The following is a 22,336-nucleotide window of genomic DNA, read 5'->3' on the forward strand; positions in this document are numbered from 1 at the left end:
AGGGTTTACTTCTTATTACATTACCTGCCTAATTACACTCAGCCACCACTAAGTCAACTACCTTCCCTGCAGAACTATAATAATACTAACTACTTACACTACTAACAGATAAAGGATCTTAGCTATTAGAGCTTATCTTAAAGAAGATTTGGTTTCTGTTATATTTCCGTCAGAAAACTGTAAGTTCTTATGGTATATGCAGATAAAAATAAATGAACAAAATCTTCCATTTTGACAGCAGGTCGGCAATTATTAGACTGACTAAAAAAGCAGTCCCAGTTGCCTGGATGTCTTTCTTTGTGTCTTTAATTCATGAGATGACAACTGAACCTGACTACTCTTAACAGCTTTATCTTCCGTTTTAATTAAGAAACCAAAATTGGTTCAAAACGCGTTAAAAAATTAAACGCGTCCGCCGCCGCCTCCTCGTGGACCAGAGGCAGGAGTCGTGCCGCACCTTATTCTTGCTGCTCTCGCAGGACTGCAGGCTGGCTAGGATCTGGCTCTCGATGGCCTGCACCCAGGCGTCCCGCTCCTCATACGACGTTGCCTCGAAGTGCCACTGCTGCCCCGTCAGCGACACGATGATGAACTCAAAGTTCTCCTCTTGTTCTGAAAGAGAGAGCGGCGGTATGAAACCCAGTAGGGTCCCACAGGACGCAAGTGAGGTCACTGACGAGGGGAGATTGTTCGGCCTGGTTGGTACGTAGTTCTGTACGAGAGCTGTTAACTGATCCAAGGACCTCATGGAGCTGTTTATTGAGGAAAACCAGGGTACAGGCTACAACAACATCTCTCTTCTGCAAATTAAACTCTTGGTGCTTATCTCCTTAAGAAAATCGGCCAACTCTTCAGAAATCTAACAACTAATTTATGAAAATGCAGTGCTGTATGTTGCATGGTGTATAGCTCATTGATAAAACTCTTGACTCCACAGCCGAAGAGCTCAGAAATCCTCTGGGTGCTACCGTGGTGAACAAATCCTCTCCTTGTGCACTTCCTCTCAGAACACACCTGTTTGCTGCAGGACACTGATCAGCACTTCCTGCCCCTGCTGGTCGGGCAGGCGCAGGGAGAGCAGGATCTCTCTGTAATTACAGCCCAGAATTGCCCCTGGCCTTCTTGCACAGAGGAACTGTCAGCTCTGACAGCACGTAATGGGAAGGTCAATCAGATTACAATCAAGGGACTTTCTGAGGTGACATATGGATCTACTACCCAAACTTTAAAATAGGTTAATGGGCCAATCAAGAGCCAATTAGGAGCGTATTACACTGGCATCTACATAGTTAAATGGCCAAAGACTGGAGGCACAGGGAAAGGGGTTCACATTTGGAAACTGTTAACAACAAAAGAGAATTCAGAACCAAAAATGCCGTCAGGAGCAAACAGATGGCTCTAACTAAGATCCCCACTGATGAAGCATCATTGCATAAATGATTGGTGTTCAAAGGGGCTCCAGAAATGTGATATTCTGGGGAAACATGAGATCAGACACTGGTTGGGTTCTGTTTACAATTTAAAGAAATAGGGAGGGACGGATGGGTAATTACATAATGAGCAGGCAATCACTACGACCTCTATAATAGAGTCCTAATCTGCCTTCTTTCCTCAGGCTTCTGTGTTATCTTCAGCGGTGTTGTAGTAATAGCTAGATGCCAGGGGGTTCCAGTGGGGGACATCACTGCAAGTCAAGACATTCTGCTAGATTCACAATTCCAGAGGTGATCCAAATACCTCTGGAGTAAGGAGGAAGGATTGCTAACTCACGTCCAGAAGAGCTCAACTTGGCTTAGGAGTGACCAGGAGTACCAGCAAGGAATATTGACAGGTGAAGTCAAACTAGCAAGGATTCACTGCCTAGATGGCAGCACAGGTAGCTCGAGGTAATGGATACACTGACTTGAGACCTGTCCCAACTGGTTTTGTAGATTTCATATCGTCATCACTCAGGAATGCCTCATCTATTACAAGCTGTTCATCCAATAAAGCTGGTTTTTAATGCTTCCCATACCAACAGATTCTATATTCTAATCAACTTTTCAGAACTAAGGGATGTATATGCTGACATCAAACTTCTTTTTTTTTTGCTTTCAAGTCAAGCAGAGGATTGATTGGATGGTAAGAAAACTTAATACATGCCACTGTTGATTTTAAATTACAATGTTGCAACTGAACAGAAAGAGGAAAAATATCTTCAGAACATAAAATACACCGTATCCATCCCAAAGAGCAGTAAAGGAAAAATACAGAACACAATTATTCTATTAATTCAGCCTACTTGAATAGTATCTTGACACTGCAATGGTTTACCTCAATGAGAAGAAAAACAAAGAAAATTGCTCATTAGCTGTAAATGTAAGCAGATGAATGCTAAACTGTGCCCTGTTACAGGAAAAAGAGTTAACTTGTCACCCTGGGGTTGGAAAATATTTACTTCCACTTGTTTTCTAGTGAAGGGGAGATGGTTTCTCCTGAACAGCTGAAATGACAGGCTGTGTCTAGTGGGGCCCTTCTGTTAGCAATTAGGAGTATAGCTGAGCTGGAGCTGGGGAAGAGGGAGGTCAGGTCAGGTGATCCCTCTGACAGGAGACCCTGGGGCTGGGAGAGGGTGCCAGACTGCGTCCGGCCCATGGACCTGACATGTGAACACAAATCAAGCCAGCAAGCACTGACCTAATAAAAATGGGTTTAGTAATCACAAAACACAGGGAAGGGGCATCCATTTCAAGCTTGATTGTAAGACCTGCAAAACTCCATCCTTCAGATTCAGCTGCACATTGTGCCGTTCATAGTTTCTCAGTCTTCACTGTCGGTATACTGGCTCATTTACCGAGTTTCTTCGAATTGAGAATTCCAGGTGAAAGTGTGAGTCTAGCTGTTGGGCAAGACATTCAATCACAACATTGACAACTGGCTGTCATTTGCTAGAAAATCTGGGTTTACTCTATACTAACAATGATAACGTGTAACTAGGATACACATAAAACATTAAAATGCACGAAGCAGTCGGAAGATGGTTTAATAAGGTACAATGATATAATCAGGTCTAATGTTTCTTGTCAAGTAGTTAAGCTACAGTATTTCACGGCCTGGTAGTGAACAATTGTTTCATCTTTATGAGCACAGTTTTAGAGAGGGAAGTGAATCACCAACAACCTTAGTCTGGATCAGTTTGCATCTGAAACGTCATATACTTCAGATATGGTCCAATGTCTCAATTATACAGCCCTAGAAACTGCACATAGGATTCCAAACCATTATTTTAATTGCAAATGCATTTATCCTGATAACCAAAAGGGAAAGTCAGTAGAGTAAGAAAACTAACTTCTTCTAGCATTTCATAAAATCTCTAAGAACAAATGAAGACAGTCTAAAAGACATGACTGTCAACTCTTATCATTTAATAGATCTGCAGTGAGACATTGACACACACACACATCTCTTCAATCAGGTTACACTGCTTTTTACAGTGACTACTGACAGGACACATGTTTGCTCTGAAACATGTCACAAAAGCCACCAAGGTAGAGAGCTCAATTCATAAAGGTACAGGCCACAGGAGGTTGTGGTCTAGGTCAGTTTCAAAGTCAAACGTTTTGGGCACCTAAAAAACAGTTTTATTTCTGGCAACACTGTGTGCACTACTCTATTCTTCCTTTATCCCTTTACTCAACGTGAGAATCCAAATACTCCAATAACTCCATCACCGTAATAAAGAAAAAAACTCATCTCTAAATCACAAAACGACAGCCCTTTTGTCTTTATCTTTGATAAATGGAGGTCTTCTCCACATGAAGTTTTAACGTTTGAATCAGAAACCCTGGATTCTGTAACCCCTCCTGCCACCTCTGCCAACTGAACTAAAAGACAGGAGCCAACAGTTCATTCCATTCTCTTACTAATTTAACTAATTGGAATCCCTTCAGACAACTCATGTTGAAGTTACCTCTGGGCTAATACACCCTTGTCTACAACAAAGGCACTTGTGTTAAAAATGACGCAGCCGCCTGATTGGTTGTTAAAAGACCTTGGGACAGGGAAAGAAGCCCTGTAACCAAATTACAATGAAAACACAGACAGAGAGGAGCTACTCCACATAAGAGGCATAGACATGCCCTTCTGCAGTGAGCAAAGTCAGAACAGGGCAAGTAAAACAACCTTTTTACCACATTCACACAAATATCTGCTGAACAGGACTGAGGTTCTAAAGGACCGTTACGTTTTTTTTCTGTGTTATGAAACACACGTTTTGAAAAATGACACATATACAAGGCAAGTTACAGTACTCTATGTCTCACTTGAATGAGACAGGACTCTATGTCTCACTAAATTTGAATGTTAAGGCATTCAAATTAAAATATAAGTTGAACAGTTAGAATAAGTTTCATTATCACACTATAGAATTGGGTCAAATCTATTCTAAAAAGGTTTTCAAAAACCAGCAACGCTAAGAAACACTATATCCTTGTTGACACGTATGCTTTTCCATGTTTTTCTTATATTGGGACTACCCCACCATGTGTGAACTGTACTTTGGGGGCAGTCCCTGGATATATTTGACCCTAGTCTAGAAGTAGGGCTGTCCTCTTTCAGTAGTTGTAGTTAAATGTGTTACATTTTAAAATCAACCACATTGTGTAAACTGGACAGTATGGACCGACATACTGGCTGATGAAGAGACTCAGACAAGTGCATTTCAAATTAAAACTTTCCCCGTCTGTTTTGAGGTTCTGCGGTGGACTTTCGGTTTATCAACTGGAGCAGACTCAAGTCAATACTGTCCACATCTTGTCAACAAAAATGTCATATGACACAGTAGCTTCTGCAGTCTCCTAGCAACACAAGTCACCTGAACCTTCAGGAAGAATATCAGGGTGACAGGGGCTACCCCAGGTGACAAGGGCTACCAGCCCTCAGCCCTGGGCAACTGCTACATGCGACCACAGTCTAACAGAAGTGTTTACTTTGACACTACAATTCTTTATGCTACATTTCAATATCATAATCGTTTTTCTTAAAGAGCACAGCAGTAAGTCAGAAATGTTCATGGAGATATTTATGAATCTTTATAAGTAAATACACTGCCTGAAATAATACGCAGGGATGCTCCATTTCTGTTTAATTAACAGTCAATTTATCTTCTGACTTACTGTGTATTAAATGAATTGCTTGCTCCACCTAAAGTCCTAATGAAAGAGTCTGAAATTCTAGATGGTTTTTGCTTTCTGCAGAGGCAGAAGTGCTCCTGGCTGACAAACTAAATCAAAAAGTAAACCACAGAGTTTTCTTCTACAGAGTTGAATTCTCACTGTTTTTTTCTACTTCCATAAAAGAAAAAACACAAACCTGAGAGTACAGTGTACATAAACAGGACAAAAAAGTGCAATAAACAGGGTGCCTGTTCTTTCTTTGTAGTTTCTGCGCCCACTGGAGCATCCTGTCTCAACCCCAGTTAGGGCAGACCCTCATTACACCGATAAGCCCCCTCGGGGTCAGGAACAATGTTCTAATCATAATTAAATTTTCTTTCTTTTTTGGATGAGGGGAGGTGGTTTGACAATTATGGAAACCAACAATCCAGAAAGCTGCAGCATGAAAGCATAAATTAAAGCCTCCACTCCTTCTGAGCGCTCGGGAGTCAATTAATGAATAAAAAAAGGGCATTAGGCTGCGCGATTTGTGACCCCTCCATTTTCTTCGTAAACCTAAAACATTTGCCTATTACAGGGAGTCTGCTCAGACGTGACTGGTTTTGCATTCCAAACACCCCAGTGTGCGATCCCATTACCCCAGCTGGTACTGGGAGTGAGGCTGTGCTTCTTTCCCTGAAAACCCTGTGGCACTAATAATAATAACCAGAATAATCATGCACTGATCCCCCCCAACACACACATTATACACATATATATATATAATCCCCCCCACCACTGTAACAGGATTGACATTTCACATTATAAAGAGAAAGACAATCTTAGAAACTGCCTATGATACCGAAAGGAATAAACAAAAGAAAACAGAATGCCGCTTAATATACACACACACACACATCACCAGCCCTTTCCCCCACCCCCAAATAAAAACAAGAAGCTAATCTTGTCATTAAACAGAAGCTTTGTGCGGCAGCTCTGCTTGCGACAGAACTAAAGCAAGTCAATTTGTGAACTTTGACACCCGCAACCTTTAACAGCAAAACAATATACACAATTTACAAGCAGGGTGGCACATGCAAATGACCTGCTGCTGTCGCAGGGCCCAATCCGAGCTGCGGAGAACATTATAAAAGAGGGGAGGATGGCGGAAAGATATGAAGGCACAGGGGGGTGGGAGGCAGGGGAAGGCCAGGGAACACAAATTAAAAGACTGTACTTAAATGTCACAGCACACAGTATTGCACCGAGACACAGATCATTACTCTCGATATTATTCGCACCCTTTTAAAACGGTAATAACCTGGAAAATATTACATGGATTGCCCACATCTAGGGAAAAATATATATTTATATTAAAACAACCCCCCCCCAAAAAATACAGGAAGAAAAATGGATTTTTATCCCCCCCCCTCCCCAACACCACCAAGTAATTTAGACGTTATCGCACTATGGAGGCAGAGAAAGGTCACACTCTACTGTGGAGACAGAGGAACACAGCACGGACACACACAGCCACCACACACAGAACCTGACTCTGAAAAACACAGGAGAGGATGACAAAGCATGCGCCAAACTGATCACCTGAGCTCTTATCCTCTTTATTGACCACTAACCCCTGTTAGTGGCAGGTGAAGGGATAAGGGGAATGACAGGCTGTGTTGAGATATAGAAATGTATATATGGACAGCTAACTAATTTCGGTCATTTGGCTGATCCTTCACTGTATTTACCTTCGGTGTTGGTACTGCTGCTGTTGTAAATGTTGCGCAGGCTACCAACACGGTTTAGTTTCCAAGCTTTACGTTTGGCTGCATCCGGACAGCAGAGGGAGAGATAAAAAAAAACAGAAATAAAAAGAGAAAAAAAAAAGAAAAGAAACAAAGGGGAGAAGTAAGATGTCAAAAAACAGCAACAAGCAGAGGAAGCATTAGGATGCTGTGCAGAGGAAGGGGTGTGGCTGAGGAGGGGACAGGCCCTCTGGTTTGAGGTGCGAGTGAAGCAGTGACATGTTACAGGGTCTCCAAACGTGGGGTAAAAAAACCAGGAAACTGAATCAGGCAGAAACTCCAGGCTGCTGCATCACTCATTCACACTGGACCCGAGCGGCGTTAAGTTTGCTTTCTAATTGCTTCATTAAAATTAAGTCTGGCGCAGAATAACAAATTGGCTTAAAATGAAAACCAATCTGATAACGTCCTATCTGGGTAATGACATTGCACAATTTATAATGATCATTAAGTACGAAGTACTCTCATGTGCAGGTACACTATGGAAAGGTATGGAAATTTCATAAAGCTACTTCAGTGAAGGCTGTGCTTTCTAAAGAACTTCTCTACTGCCACCTGAAACTCTGAAATTATTGATTCTAAAAAACCCTTCCAACAGTCTATTTCTCCACATGTGGAATTCTTGCTTTTATTTTACAAACAGCCTTGAGATTACTGTATATTATCCTTGTTATAACAATAACATTACTTTATGATTTGTCTAACAGTAATATGGAATTATTTTATTTCTTCCAATTAATCTGCTGCATATCTACAGCACTAACTTGAAGGTTTCAGTCTGTATATATTAATGGTTCTGCCACTGTAGGTATCGATTTTACACTGCTTTTAGATAGAGAGGACAGCATTCAAAACATCAAATAGGTCCATCACAAAAGTATTCAAATATGCATTGTGTTGATAATACTACCCTTCTGAGTAACTATTTCAGACTGAATGTTTTAATTTATACATGTTTAAAATCTCGAACAATACTGGCAACAGTATTTTTCTCTACTACGGCCAAATGCCCTTGGGTGTTGAGTCCACTGACACAATCAGTTCTGTTTGAAAAGCAGGATGTAGTTGTGCTTGGCACTGCTGCCTCCTACTCTATATAATGATACATCTTTTCACTACAGTTCTGTTAAAAGTAATTGTACTAAAAAAATGTGTAAAGTAAGGCAATAATGACCCTGATATAAACTAAAGTAGACGGCATAAAAAAAAAACATCTGTGAAATTTGCCCAGGAATTAAAGATGCAAATAAACTAATGTTCTGCTAAGTTTTGCAAATAGAAAAACTAAATTACAACAGTACTCCGTTTTAAACCTGGAATAAATGATGGCAGATATATCTGCAATCCTCAGGTAAGGTATCTGCTGTGATTAATGTGCCCTTCTAGAAATCTTTATTAAGTTAAACCAAGTGGATTACAATTCAGTAAGCTGGTAAAATGAGTTAAAGCAGAAGTCAATTTCCTTAGAATTAAAGACACAACATGTTTGCCAGGGGACACTGCATCACGCAGCTTCAGCGCTTATTGGAATTTAATGTCCCTTTCTGAAACACTAAACGTGGGTCATTACATGCTGAAAAGGCGATACAGTCATTTTAAACTGCACCTGCCTCATTGATCTTAAGAGGTAAAGAGCATTCTTGTGGACATTCAGTGGTTAGGAAAACAGTGCACCAAACTATTTATTCCTTTAATCACCAAAGCAAAACCCACATACAAGGGGAAAGCTCAGGTGTGGAGGAGGAAAATGATGTCTTTCTTAGGTGAAACAGGCATGGCTTCAGCAAGACATGGGGAACAACCACATGACTGTCAACGAAATCATCTGGAGAGGTCAGCAGCAGAGCGTACAAAACTATTTGCGACAACAGAATGAAATCCCAGAAATAAAACACTCACAGTTTCTGCTTTCATTAGCTTTCTGACTTTATATCCTGGCAACACCTGAGGAAAATAAATCCCCATCTAAATCTATGAACAAAGTCAGATAATTTTAAAAAAAGAGTAATAAAGGCTGGCCACATTCAGTTGTACTACAGGACAGGGTACTTACACAAGTCCTGCTTGTTTTCTTATTCTTCTGAAACCAAAGACCTACTCCACCACAGCATAAATGTAAAGTTGACCAAATGGTTTCAATTCTACAGTACCTGCAGGGGTACAAATCTTTCACGATCTTTTCAACACCTAGTGCTCTTTTTCCAGCTCAGCTGTGTAATGCATTCAGAGTCCATCAGCACAATAGCTTGGTTCAAGCTTCTTTAATAAGGTCCATTTTACACACTTTAAATAACCACTTATTTTCCTGTCCATCTCTTCCTCAGCCTCGGTGCTTCAAGTTCTCATTCTGTATTACTTTCCCATAGCCTGAAGCAATAAGGGGCATTTGTCACACATTAAACAACCAACGCTTAAAATGAAATAAAAACACGTACATACACACTCGGAAAGAATGCATTTTTTTCAACAGTTCAAATAAAGAAGGAAAAAAAAACAAAAGCTGCAAAAAAATCAATGTTCTGAAAAGTTTTACTACTCTTTCAGATCTGGTCTCAGCCTTTTGCGCGTGAATGTTTTACTTGATAAAGCATGCAGAACTTCAGTAATTCTAAAGGTCTTCTACACTGAACATCACTTGGACATGGAAATGAAGCATTACATACAGAACAACACACCACTAATACCATGTCTTCTTGCAAATAAATTAAAATGTAAAAAGTTCAAATAAACAAGTAAAGTAAGAGAAGAAAGAAAACGTTTCAGCTGTGGAGCCTTCTAACACCCGAAGAAACGTTGTGTTTTCTTTCTTCTCTTTTCAGCATGGAATAAACCAATTACTTGTTCCTTTGCAGCCTACGCATGCTGATGCAGCTACCCACCTGAGCAAGTTCAAATAAAGTTAACAATTATCCAATTCTGCATCGCATTTTGGTACAATAGAGCACAATGGAAGCATGTAAGTACACCATGCTTGTCAATCCTCTTGTTTGTCACTTGGCTTGACAAAGACTGGAGAGTCTGGCCAGTAGACCTCTTTAGTTAATAGCTTTCAGTGCAAGACTCACAGCAGCAGGACAGCTCACAATGTTATCCTTTCCGCCGCCTTAAGGCCTCTTGAGGAGAATTGTTTGGTCACCACCAAGTAGCTTTAGCTACTTACGGTTCATGTAGTCAAAACTTTCCATGAAAGTCTGCAGTGGAAATGCTAGAAGAGAGCCAAGTTCCTCTGCCTGTAGTAGGTACGGGCTTGACAAAATCATGCATCTGTTCATACACATTAGAGATTGTGTGTCCGTTGAGTGGCTCCAGAATTTAAAGCTGTTGAACATGGCAAATAAATCAGATGTGCAGTGTCTGTGTTTTCCTAGTCAGATACACCTGCTGGGTGCAGATACTCGATGCGAAATGTAGTGGAAATACTCTTCTCTCAGCATTAAAGGAAAAGCGGTACTGTTTTTAAGAATTTCCCTTTGATTACAAATACAATAGTTTTAATACTCGCATTTTAAGCTACCAGATTCTTGAGAAAAGGTGACGATAGGAGAGGATTCTGCATTTTCCCCCTCTTCCTTATCTAAAAGGCTGAGGTCAGCCAGTTCCCATGTCGCTCTGCCTAGTAACCATTTTAAACACATCTAGTGCCCTTGCTGGGACTGAGGCACGCATGCTCATTGGAGCTCTTTTGTGCGATCCAAACAACATCCACAGTCAACCAAACTTGCTCAGACCCGCCTCCTACAGGCTACCATGTGCACAAAGCTGAAAATAAAAAAAGAAGAAAATCATTGTTTCCCCTACAAAAACTGCATGAATTAATGTAGTTGCTCCCTATAATGCAGGGAACAATGGCATTCATGTTTTTTTTTCCCTCACTTCATTTGATTACACTGAAGCTGCCAAACAGTCCCAAAAGGACTGAGGTTAACACCAACTTGCTTTGCAGTGGAAAGTAAAAAACGTGGTTTCAGTTCAGAGGTACAGCTTTCCTCACAATATGTGCTTGGCACTCTGACAAACCAATAATAAATGAGAACGTCAAACCAGAGACTCCAGAGTGAATTTACATTGCATGGTGTGAATTACTACTGATTAAATCTATGAAGCTCAGGAATGACTTTTTTTGTAAATATATATCTTAAGGCACATTAAATTTGCCACTAACAACAGGTAAACTACTGAACTGGGAGAACTAAAACACTCCTCTCCCCTGAAGCATAAAGCACGGCCACACAATGGCTGACACAGACTCATTTTTCCTATTCTTTTTTCCAAATAACTGATTGCTCCTGAAAGAAAAAAAAAAGAAGTTTTCATAACATCTATCGCGTGCTGTGATCATTTTGTAGTGTTGTTTTTTCCTTTTGGTAGTTTTCTTAGTTTTATGTTTTTAAGCCAGTAATTGGTGGCTTTTTTCCCCTTCTCTGTGGTTTCAGTTCTCTCCCCCTTCGCTTCAAGTTCAGGAAATGATGGGTCAGATGCTTTTTATCCCCAACTCACTGCAGGACTCCTATATCACTAACAGGCTCTTCCAAAAGCTGCTATCACATTTCAAAGATGCCAGTCACTTAAAAGTAGCTAATCAAAGGTATAATTATTTAATGAGCAGTAGTTAGTGGTATCCAGCGGGGCTGTAATTGTTTTACTGTGATCAACAGACCACCAGACTCTGCACTGGGACATGCTGATAAAAATTCATACTATGCCAAGCAGGAAAGCAGAGGAATTGACATTTCTTCTCCTTCCTCCAGTACACAGATAGATTAGGAAGGCACAGGGAATGTTTTTATTGACCTGCACGTGCGTAAGTGGGGTGAATATGATTCCCTGACCAGCGGCCGGATGAAAGAAAGTCCTTCTGTAGATCCTTTGTTTTAGGCGAGAGAGCAGGTAGCTTTTAATTAGAGACCCCCTACTCAGTCAAGTCGTGTGCGGAGACCGACATTAAAGTCTTGCGTTTCAGCTCAGCTCTTTTTCACATATCATTCTGAAGAATAAGGCCCTGTCCTTGAATATGAGAGGTCTTCAGCCCCCTTTTCTTACCAGCTGCCTCACAAAAAATATCACAAAAGATCTGCTAAAGGATCATATAAGAATTAGGCTAACGGTTATCATAATTTACCGCACATTACACTGGTTTTACGCACATCTATGTAATTTAAGCCAACGCAACACAACTGTGCAGGAAAGACAAATATAATTCCAAAGGCTGATCCTCTGCTGTTGTGCGCTGTCAGGTCCAGAATGTAGCAGTAGAACAGTGCTTTACTTCATATTGAAATACCACAAGCAGCTGTACATATGTCTGCAGCACACCTGTTTTAGACAGAGGCATCGACTAGTCTGAACTTTACGATAACTAGTTCTTGCCCTTTAAGGCAATTTTCCATCATTTAAAAACATATTAAATAACCCTTTTAAATAATTAGCATACTTCAGACTATCCTTGGCTACATTAACAGAATATATTTGAATTCTATAGCCTTCTAGCATTCTGGAGCTACTCAAACTGCCCATGTGTCCTCCTTAGGTTTAACAGCTTACATTAAAAGTACTGCATGAAACAAAGAACATAGAGCCGGATTAAGGCAGAGGATATTGCTGTGTTACATTCCTGCCCACCTCAGGAATACCAAGGCTAAACTAATATTTAGGTTTTTTGAACAAATATCTATTCTTATCTGCACAAACAATACGATCCAGTATAAAAATAACAGCCACTGCCTATCTTATACAAACCCCCCTCCTCCTGCCAGCTAAACCAATAATGTGAAAAATATCTGCATGCATGTATACAGTATTGATATTTGATAAAGATTAAATCCCATTTTGAAAAACAATATAGGACCCTGGGGTAGCTTTACTGCTTTGCTACCACTGGAACGGGGCTTAAGTGCCTCTCATTACGGTGCAAAGGGGGGCAGCAGAGAGCTTGCTGGGGTTTGCACTGAACATAATGAAACCTTGGACGTGGCAAACTGCCTCTACCTGGGAGAGACCGTCTCAATGAATAACATGCCGTTGACAGCATTATACTTCATCTGGCCGCTAGCATGACACCCGTCGCAGGCAGAACGCACAAGTGTTTAATGGCTAAATTGGGAGACTGTTACTAATCGCTTATTGAATAATGAAAGTGACACAGCTGATAAAAGATTTCAATACTGTAGATTATTTATAATATTTCACTTAAGTGCTTCTCTGACAAATGGCCAGATGGAACCCAGCTAGGGAGTGCTTAACAATGTTCAACCTTTTAGAAAAGCGTGAGAACTGAGTCACTGACTTATATCTTTTATCTTACATTTCGAAAGGACCGCAGCTATTATAGTCTGCATTTAAAGTAACAGCTTACTTTTAGCAATTATTTTAGCTGTCGCTCCTCACAGCGTGGTGTGAGGCTGAGCAGCTCCTAATTTTCTGTTACACCTGCATCTATGTGTGACACAGGTGTCTGTCTGTATTACGGGATGATGCCGGAACTCAATAATGAACAGAAACCTCTCGGCTGTCAGGAAACAAAGCAAAGATAATCTCCAGTTCAAGCTGTTACCAGACTTCACTTCTGAGCTGTTATGATTAAAACAGTTCCTCATACATAGCTGGAAAGCATGTTTTCTTTCTGTATTACATTAAATAACACACCTCAGGTCTATTCAATAGACTGCACAGATTAGAAAGCCATGGAGAGAGGATGCCATGGCAGTGATTAAGTCAGTAAATCGCAGGTCTCAGCTAGAGAGCACAAAGAACCTCTCTAATTGAAAGCACTGCTGTAAGTGATACCTCTCCCCTTTGCCACAGGGTGGCGCTCCTAAGAAGAGGCGCTACAGCCAACTGTGAAGAGAAAAAATGCACAGCAGTGGAGATTTATAAAATACACACATCTTTCAAGAGGTCCCTTTTTTTTAAAAAAGTGGACTATAACGTCACGTGAAGAAGACTGACAGCAGTACAGGATGAAGCACGTTTCACTCTTAATGAATGTTTTCTTAAGCTGAACAACCATTTGATAAAGATGATGATGCTGGTGCTGAAGACGACAGCCTCCAGTTTGTGGGAGTGTGAAACAGTGTTGAAGCCGATTGCTTGGCGTTTTTTCAAGATTGGACTAGATGATATCCTGGGATGAATAGGATAGAAACTCCCAACGAGCGACAGCAGATGAGCCGAAGGCCGTCCTCTTATTGGTAACCTTTCTTATGTTCTTCTGTCACAAGGTCATTCTGTACTGTTCTGAAACAAACACGTGCTTCACGCAATGCGCAAACCAACATTCTTTTTTCAAGTATCCCACTGCTTTTTGACTCCATAAAAGTCCTGGCTAGTACATATAATAAGATAATGAATCAAAAACTAAAAAAATACATCTAACCACTCTGCTCACTGCAGCACGCAGAGAAGCAGTCCTGACTCTGCAGGCCAGGCGCATCACAGGGCCTGCCAGCCATAAATATTAAACCATCCTTTATTAAATAAAAAGGAAAGAAAGCTACATTAATCCTGTTCTGGGCTCCGTTCCCCTCCCATGGTGCTGAGCACTTGGAGTTCATTTTCTCCTTCAGTATTGATACTAATCTCTCTTTATCTCCTCATTAGGCCTGTCTCGGGAGCTGGGGCCGAGCACATTAGAGCCCATTAACACTGAGGAGAGCTCCAGCAGACACAGCCTGCCTCGCTGGTGTGAGAGAACCATCCTGGGAGAGCGCCGTGCCATTTTCATCTATTACCCTCCCCCCCACACCTCCAACAAACGAAGACCAAGGAAAAGAAAAGGCAGTCTGATGAACTCATGACCCCCCAAAGCCAAGTCACTACATCTGCTGAACTTTCTAACACAAAACAATGAAGTAGTCTCCTTTGCGTCGGGCTCTAAACCATCACAGAACAAGAAAAAATGATTAAGAAAACAAGAAAACAATTCAGTTCCACAGTGCCAAGTAAAGATTCTCTCGGTCTGTTTTAATTTTATTTCTGAATGCCGGACAGTATTATCTGTGCTACATAAGCACTCCCTGGCACACTCTGTGAGTAGCTGGCAGAGTAGAGGGAATTTCCAGCTGCCTGACCTGTCAGCTGTAATCCACATTCGCACCAGAAAAACAACTGCTCCTGAAAGGTGACAACTTTTCTGGGGGGTTCTACAACATACTGCACCACAAAAGCTACCTTAAAAAATGCCCCCTCAGTGTAACCTGGTTTGCTATTCAAAACAATGAGGAGGAAAAAAATCATTCTAATTGGCAGTGTTTGTCACGGTGTCATCAACGTATGACTGTGTGTTAGAGTGTACTGTGTGCAGCGTCAATGTTACTGTGTTTGCATGCTATGTGTATTACTATGTATATTATTGTCACTGTTAGCGTGTAAATGTTGGTTTTGATTAATTACTTTGTGCTAGTATCAATGTGTTACTGTCAGTGTTCATGTGTCAGTGCATTACCATTTGCTATTATCAATGTGTTACTGCTTAATGCACGACTGCGTCAGTACCAATGTTACTGTGCGTCAGCATGTTACTGTGTGCCACTATCACTGTGTGCTACTGTCAATGTTACTGTCTGTCACTTTTAGTGTGTTAGGTAAACCGTGTGCAAGTGCTTGTGTGTCAGCTGTATTTCTGTTAGTGTATTACCGTGTGCTACTGTCAGTTGTATTAGTATGTTAGTGTTTTACTGTGTGCTAGTGTCAGTGTTACTGTTAGTATATTACCTTGTGTTAGTGTCACAATTACTGCATGTCAGCATCAGTGAGTTCCCGTCAGTGTTGATTTATAAGTGCGTGCCAGCGTTAATGTGTCAGTATATTACTGTCAGCGTTGGTGTTACCGAGTTTCACAATCGGTGGATTACGAAGTGCCAGTGTGCACATCACTCTCCATGTGTCAGTGTATCGCTACATGTCAGTGTTACTGTGTCACTGTTTGTCACTGTGTCACCGTGAGGCAGCAGCAATGTTGCTGCGTGTCAGCACTGGCGTGCAATGTATTACTGTGTAGCCAAGTGGTAGTGAATTTCTTAATATCAGTGTGTGTGTATTAATGAGTCTGTGTTACTGTGGGTATGTGTCAACGTCAGGAAGGCTGTCCAGAGCAGAATCCCAGTTCGGAAGAAGTTCAGAACACAGCCTGATGCAAGAAGACACTCCTCAGCATTTACACAGTACGGCAACAGAAGATACACATGAGGAACCGGCCCAGTCTCCCCCAACACAGGGAAAAAAGTTCCTCTTTAATGAAGATGGTGACTGCTTCACTTCAGAGAAACCCCTCTACTTTCGCTACTACAGGGAAATCTACCATTTTTACAGCTAAAATCACACAGAAATGTAAGAATATGAATCTCGGACTGTTCATGACAAGACTGGTTACACACTGGGTACACATTAGCCTAATGCGCCTCTTTGGAGGAATGCAGACCGTAGCTTGTGTTGCTCGGAACCCTGGGATTGTTTTAAGGGCAGCTGACTTGATCATTTAATGGGTAAATCACCTGGTCTGTATGAAACTGGCACATAGCTATGACCGCTTTCAAAGTCTTGCGTGTTCCAGTTCTCAGTTCCTACACTTTTCGTTAGGGGAGGACGAGACAGCGCTGTTACCGAGCCGAGCGAAGTTGAAGTTTACCTTCAGCGGCACCGGAGATGCCATCTGCTTTGAAGTTGCTGGTGCTCTTCTTCCTCCTGTGCTTCTTGCGGTTGGCGTGTGGGGAGGGTGGGGGGTCCAGCTTGGGGCTGGTGGTGCTGGAGATGCTGGGGCTGGAGCACACCGAGTCTCCCAGGCCCGTGTCTGCAGGAGGGGAGAGTAGAGGAGGCGACAGGGGAGGAGAGGAGTGGGGATGGGAGAGGACGGGAGGTTAGAGTCAGTCAGAGCACTGCTGCGGTATCACATCTCTGGAGCTCAGAACAGCCAGAACGCTCATCACACATCTTATTTGGAGTTTTACTTCAACAAAACATTATAGCAAGAAAAACACTTAGTCAACAGCAAAACCTATTTTTCATGCATCATGTAGCTGTGATTGTAGAGATTTTCTGTGATGGGCAAGCTCCATGGTTGGCAGCTCTATTATAACGACACATGGGACAACGAATTAACCCAGTCCCACCATTCTGACACAGCATGCATGTGTGCTACTGCGTTTATTTTACCCTGTAACACACTGTTCCTTGCAGAATGAGACTCTTTCCATTAGCGGCCAAGACAGTCTGCTGCGGTTTCAAGTTTTCAAAAAGCTTAAATGAGACCTGTGGCCTGGCCTTAGAGAAAAGCAATTTTAAAATACCAACAATAACTAAAATAAACACAACAAACATTAAAAAGGTGTTGTGTGTGTGTGTGTGGGTGGGGGGCATATATTACATATCAGTCACAGCCCCTAAAACAAAGAAGAACTGAAATGCACCATGTCTTAATGTCTTAAGCTTAAAGTTCAGAAAGGGCAGCAGGAGGAGGGGAGGACACACAATGTCAGATGCAGTAGCACAGCACTGGCTACTCACAGACTGGGCACTGAGGCCAAAGCTCCTCACTGACAGACTCGAGACTAGGCAGGCTCATCACAGCGGATAGCTCCCTGGTACTAATCTTCATCTCCCTCTGTTACCTAGCGCTTCTTGCTATTCCAGTTCTAATAATAATGAAAAACTGATTCACCAGACAATTATCATACTAATAATGAATAAATTGTGCATAAATAATAATAACAATAATAATATTCCTTCCTCTGTGAATGGCAAGCATGAAGCATGAGGGAGAGGGGCCGTTTCACTTTTCATACGCGAAGCTGACAGCTGTGACTAGGGGCTGAATAAAATAACATTCAGTTCACATAAATATCAAGCCAGGCTAGCTGGAGTGATGGGGGCCCCCCTCTCTGGCGCTGAATGCACTCCCAGCCTTTCGCAACGGCAGACAGCCCCAAGGACACTCATAACTTATTTTACAATCATTTAGTCTCAGCTCAAGTGGAAAACGTGACAACTTATCTCTGCTGACAAGATGCCATCTCAAACCGTACAATTAACTGTACCCGATTAACTGCCCAGCCCATCATCATCTCCCACGTTTGATGGACTGCAGTGAGCCAGCTTCCTCTTTCACTCCTTCCACCTACTCGCTCCCTCTCTCCAGTTCTCTCTCTGTCCCCTCTTCCCTCTGCTGCATGTCTCAGGCCGGCCTCTCTCTTCTCTTCCCTGAGCCCCTCTCCTCATTTCTCTCCCTCAGTTTCTCCTGTTTAATATACTTCTCATCTATGGTTATAGGTCACTTCTTTTTAGAAACTGAGCACAGAAATAATAAAAAACATTTTTCTTGTGTCTGTATCTGTGATTGTATAGATTTTCTATGACTGGGAATAGTTGGCAGCTCTATTACAATGATACACAGGGCAATGAATTAATAGTCCCACCATTCTGACACAGCATTGCATGTCTGCTACTGTTTTTATTTGACCCTGTAACACCCTGTTCCTTGAAGAATGTGATACTTTCCATTAAGAGCCAACACAATCTGCTGCGGTTTCAACGTTTTGAAAAGCTTAAATGAGATCCCTGGCCAGGCCTAAGGGAAAAGCCATTTTAAAATACTAACAATAATAAATAAACACTTCTCTCTTCCCTTAGCCCCTCTCCTCATCTCTCCCTCACTTTCTCCTGTTTAACACCCACATTATTTCTCTGTCTACGCTAACAGGTAACTTTTTTTGGAAACTATGCGAACACAGAAAACATGGATCAAGTCTTTCTTCAACAAAACTGCAGGCCTTGTTTTGTAAAGGGTTGCTGTCCAGCTAAAACTTTCCCAAAAAAAACTGTACAGGTACAGGTGAAGGCGCTGACCACAATGTTGGAAGAAATGAAAGCCGAGACAGAATATTTGTATCGGATTTAACTCAGTCTGACTCGCACTGTTTTTTTTACCGAAGCTTGTAATAGAGGGACTAACAAGTTCCTTTGATTCCAGGTCATCTCTGTTCTGAAAAACACACTTACACAAACCTATGGTTCGAATTTCAATCAGTCCTTCACAGTATTCCAACTTCTCAACTTAAAAGATCCTGCAGGTTTGTATTTCCAATGTCTACTCCAACCCCTTATTCCTCGCCCTATTCTCATCGCAGTCCAGCCCTAAATCTAGCATGGAATTAATTTACGATTCACTTTCCCATTGCTAATTCAAGTCAGATAAGCCTTCTGTCTATCTCGGATGGCTCAGTTGTGTGCAGTTAACATGAAGGGCTCAGAATGTCCAGGTTCTTGTTAGGAGACCTGCTTACTGGAATAACTCCTGGGGCATGGCATTCCTGCAAATCCCCAATCAAAGACACCTGCTCTGCAGCTCCACATGTGGGGATCATTTTCACTTTGGGCACAAAGGACTCTTTTACAGGCTGTGGAACAGATGCTAAATCAGTTGCTTCCTGCTCCATGGCCTCCACCTTCTGTGGATGGCATGAGCAGAAGGACTTCTGTGAACAGAGGCTACAGACAGCAAAACTGAAAACTGTTAAAAAAAACACCAGCAATAAATGTACATAGTGGAAAAGAACAGTTAACCTCAAATGAACATTCGAACTGGGGTTATGGCGATTTCAATTAAATTAACAATGCCTATTTCAATCTTTTTTGCCTTGGGAGTATCCAGTGCTGATCCTAAAAAGCCACAGATCCTTGTCACACCAAACAAGCTTCAAATCAACTGCTTTACTATTGGTTCAAGATTCATATGGCCTTCAACCACTGACTGAAGATGTCTACAAAAGCAGTTCCTAAAGACCACTGATCTGAACAGGAACAAATAGGTCTTTTTAAAGAAATCAAATTTTATTACTGTGAACTAATGGTAATGACTTGATTCGGTTTATTTTTAAGGGTCTATCATGAAACAGCCGTTAACGAAGCCATCGTTAGCTTACAAACATAACTCGTTCTGCACATCTATTGAAAAGGGGCCACAGCAATAAAAAGACAAAAAGGTGTGTGTGTTTTCCTGGGCGGGCTGCCTCACAAGCTCTCAGCAATGCGAAGCAGCCCTGTGATGTGCAGCTAGAAGCACTGTAATGCAATGCCTCTGAGAGCGGACAGGAGTGGAGGCTGGTTAGGTTTCTAACTCTTATTACCCTCTGAAGGAAATAACAGCCCGTAGATCTGAGAGCAGGGCTGCCATAGCCTGTACTTGCTCTTCAGTGGTGTTTTACAAGGGTAATCTCAGTAAGTGCTGTATCATTTTCCAGCTCACTTACTGCAAACAATTTCTTCTGCTGGAAGAGGCCTCTGTTTCAGAATATGTCTAACACTTATGGGGCCCATATTCACTCTCGCCTAGCCCTGTACCGGCTTTAGGAGTATTTGGGAGTGTGTGAACAGATGATAATATGAAAGGTTATATATGAGAAGATGCCATTTAGGTCATCTAACTCGTTCAGTAGTTAGTCGATAACTGATCCGAGAATCCAAGGAAAGAAGACAGTACATCATTCATGAACACACGGCTGGGTAGTTTGTTCCCGACTTAACATCCATGAGTAAAAAAGTGTCTCCTGTTCTCTGTGTTAAAACAGGACAGCTCCCCATAGCTTCCACATGTCCTCCAATTTGTTTCTCACTGCTGATTCTGTAACTGCATGTAGTCTACTCTGTTCAAGACTACAAAGATTCAGTTATCCTTTTTGGAATGTGGTGACCAACATTGTACACAATATCCCAAATTCTAGAGGACAAAGAAAAAAACCTAAGCACTTTTCATCATGAGCTTCTTCAAGCGCTCCGATTTTCATCTTAACCTATGTTTATTTATTATTAAATGTCATTTCTCAGGTGTTTGCCAAGTTTTGTATTTTCCAAAATACAAAGTCCTTTTGAATTTGCTTTGCAGCTTCTAAAGTGTTTCCTAACACTCCTATTTTGGTATCATGTAGGAACATGGATAACTGGCCAACTATTAGAGAATCTTAATCACTAATAAAAATTAACAGAGATCCCTGTGGAACATCACAGATTAGATTGACTCAATTTGAGCATTTCACTCTAAAGAACATAAGTGGATCAGAAAATGCATCAGTGATCTTTTTTTACCATTAAATGTTCTGTATCCATATATAAGCATTACGTAGAATGTGTACAACCTAAAATTACTTCTATGAGGAACTTTACAAATAGCCTTCTGAAAATCTAAACAAGCCATATCATATTCTCTGTTTGTATCCATTATTGCCATCGCTCAGAGAACTGTAACAAGATAGTTAAGGAAGACCTAGCTTTTCTAAGTAATTGAGATAACCGGATTCTGCTTGTATGGGTTCAAAACATACTCGAGTGGGTGCTCTGATAAACAGAGGAAGAAAGCAGAATTATCCATGTTCTCAGGGTCAGCTGCTGACGTCCCTAGTGAATGTTTCCAAGCAGTGTGAGGAAAATTAAAATCCCCCACTATAGTCCCTTTGGTCGAATCACTGCGTGAAGCACATTGTGATGATGGTCACTGTGTAACGATTACAACAAATATATGAGTGACTGACTGATTAATTGAGGGGAATTTAAATAATGGAAGCACATCAAGGTGAAGTGATCTGCATTAAGAACATCCATTTGAGTTAGAAGGGTGGGACAGATGGGACATGAGTGATGATGCACTGTGAGAGCGTACAGGTCATAGTGAAGCACTTTCAGGTACCAGGACTGACTGGGGTGAGGAAGGGTGACATCCTTTGTGCTGCTCTCTCCTTTCTGATCCACAGGCGGAAAGTAGCACTTTCTATTTCTGGATATTAAAGAGGATGTAGAAGTCCATAATCTATTGATTATAGCCCCTGCCGATATGACTAGCAGCCTAACACAGACGGGCACGTGTGAAGTCAAACAGGAGGGAAACGTACTGTGTGGAGACCTTTGACACACTATGTATAAAGCATAGTGGAACACGCCCAGCTTCCGAAGTTTCAGAATCCAAAGTGCTTTCCAAGTTGGTAGCTCAATAACAGCCTTTAAAGAAAGCAATCAAGCATGGACATGAATACAACGGTAGCGTGCACATTTCACCGTGAGAAGACTTAAAATGCGCTACATAAGAAACATAAGAAAAGTTACTAACAAGAGGAGACCATTCAGCACATCCTAGCAGTTAAAATTAATATGCAGTCCTGTACAACTGTCTCCTGAGGATAATGACCTGTTAACCTGTATACAGCACTATTAGAACATGCAATATTATACCTGTGTCACCCATAATATTTTGCACATCAAACACAGATGGAACAAATATTAAACTTTTCCCTATAGATGCTAGAGGAACAGGTAAAAGAGGGCTAGATCAACAAAAAACAAAAAAAAAAGGACAGGTTCAGAGCCCAGCCAAAGTGCATTAGAATAGCAGTGGTCACCCATGACTTTCTGAGCACCCAA

At 41.5% G+C, this 22,336-nt stretch overlaps 1 protein-coding gene across 2 annotated transcripts in view; it reads right to left on the minus strand.

Annotated features, from left to right (window-relative positions):
• The window catches only part of agap1 (ArfGAP with GTPase domain, ankyrin repeat and PH domain 1), a 242,445-nt gene that overhangs the window by 24,073 nt on the left and 196,036 nt on the right, over positions 1–22,336 (minus strand). The window contains exons 14-16 of one of the 2 annotated variants that reach the window (XM_088930493.1): positions 16,563–16,724; positions 6,884–6,961; positions 458–612 (exon numbers count right to left, since the gene is read on the minus strand). In XM_088930493.1, coding sequence (XP_088786619.1) covers positions 458–612; positions 6,884–6,961; positions 16,563–16,724 — 395 coding nt within the window. The remainder of the gene's footprint in view (positions 1–457; positions 613–6,883; positions 6,962–16,562; positions 16,725–22,336) is intronic. The other variant, XM_088930492.1, reaches the window with a different exon arrangement.

This window comes from Atractosteus spatula, chromosome 13, assembly GCF_055471065.1.
Source record: "Atractosteus spatula isolate fAtrSpa1 chromosome 13, fAtrSpa1.hap1, whole genome shotgun sequence".
NCBI lineage: Eukaryota > Metazoa > Chordata > Actinopteri > Semionotiformes > Lepisosteidae > Atractosteus > Atractosteus spatula.